The 578-nt window shown below is 46.4% G+C and overlaps 1 protein-coding gene across 1 annotated transcript in view; it reads right to left on the bottom strand.

Annotated features, from left to right (window-relative positions):
* Window positions 1-578, bottom strand: part of LOC105991781 — a 6,400-nt gene that overhangs the window by 1,054 nt on the left and 4,768 nt on the right. The window contains exon 5 of the mRNA XM_013024506.1: window positions 217-575. Within this exon, the coding sequence (XP_012879960.1) occupies window positions 217-575 (359 nt within the window). The remainder of the gene's footprint in view (window positions 1-216; window positions 576-578) is intronic.

Below are 578 nucleotides of genomic sequence, written 5' to 3' on the forward strand. Positions count from 1 at the left end.
GATGATCCACTCCCTATTATAGAGGACGATCCATTCACTGTTGAAGATGATCCACTTGCTGTTGTAGAGGATGATCCACTCACTGTTGTAGAGGATGATCCACTAGCTGTTGTAGAGGAGGATCCACTCACTATTGTAGAGGATGACCAACTAGCTGTTGTAGAGGATGATCCACTTGCTGTTATGGAGGATGATCCACTCTAAAGGATGATCCACTCTCTGTTGTAGAGGATGATCCACTCACTGTTGTAGAAGATGATCCACTTGCTGTTGTAGAGGAGGATCCACTCACTGTTGTAGAAGATGATCCACTCACTGTTGTAGAGGAGGATCCACTCCCTGTTGTAGAGGACGATCCACTCACTGTTGTAGAGGATGATCCACTCACTGTTGTAGAGGATGATCCACTCACTGTTGTAGAGGAGGATCCACTCACTGTTGTAGAAGATGATCCACTCGCTGTTGTAGAGGAGGATCCAGTCCCTGTTGTAGAGGAGGATCCACTCACTGTTGTAGAGGACGATCCACTCTCTGTTGTAGAGGATGATCCACTCACTGTTGTAGAAGATGATCCACTT

This window comes from Dipodomys ordii, unplaced genomic scaffold (genome assembly GCF_000151885.1).
Source record: "Dipodomys ordii isolate 6190 unplaced genomic scaffold, Dord_2.0 Scaffold77, whole genome shotgun sequence".
NCBI lineage: Eukaryota > Metazoa > Chordata > Mammalia > Rodentia > Heteromyidae > Dipodomys > Dipodomys ordii.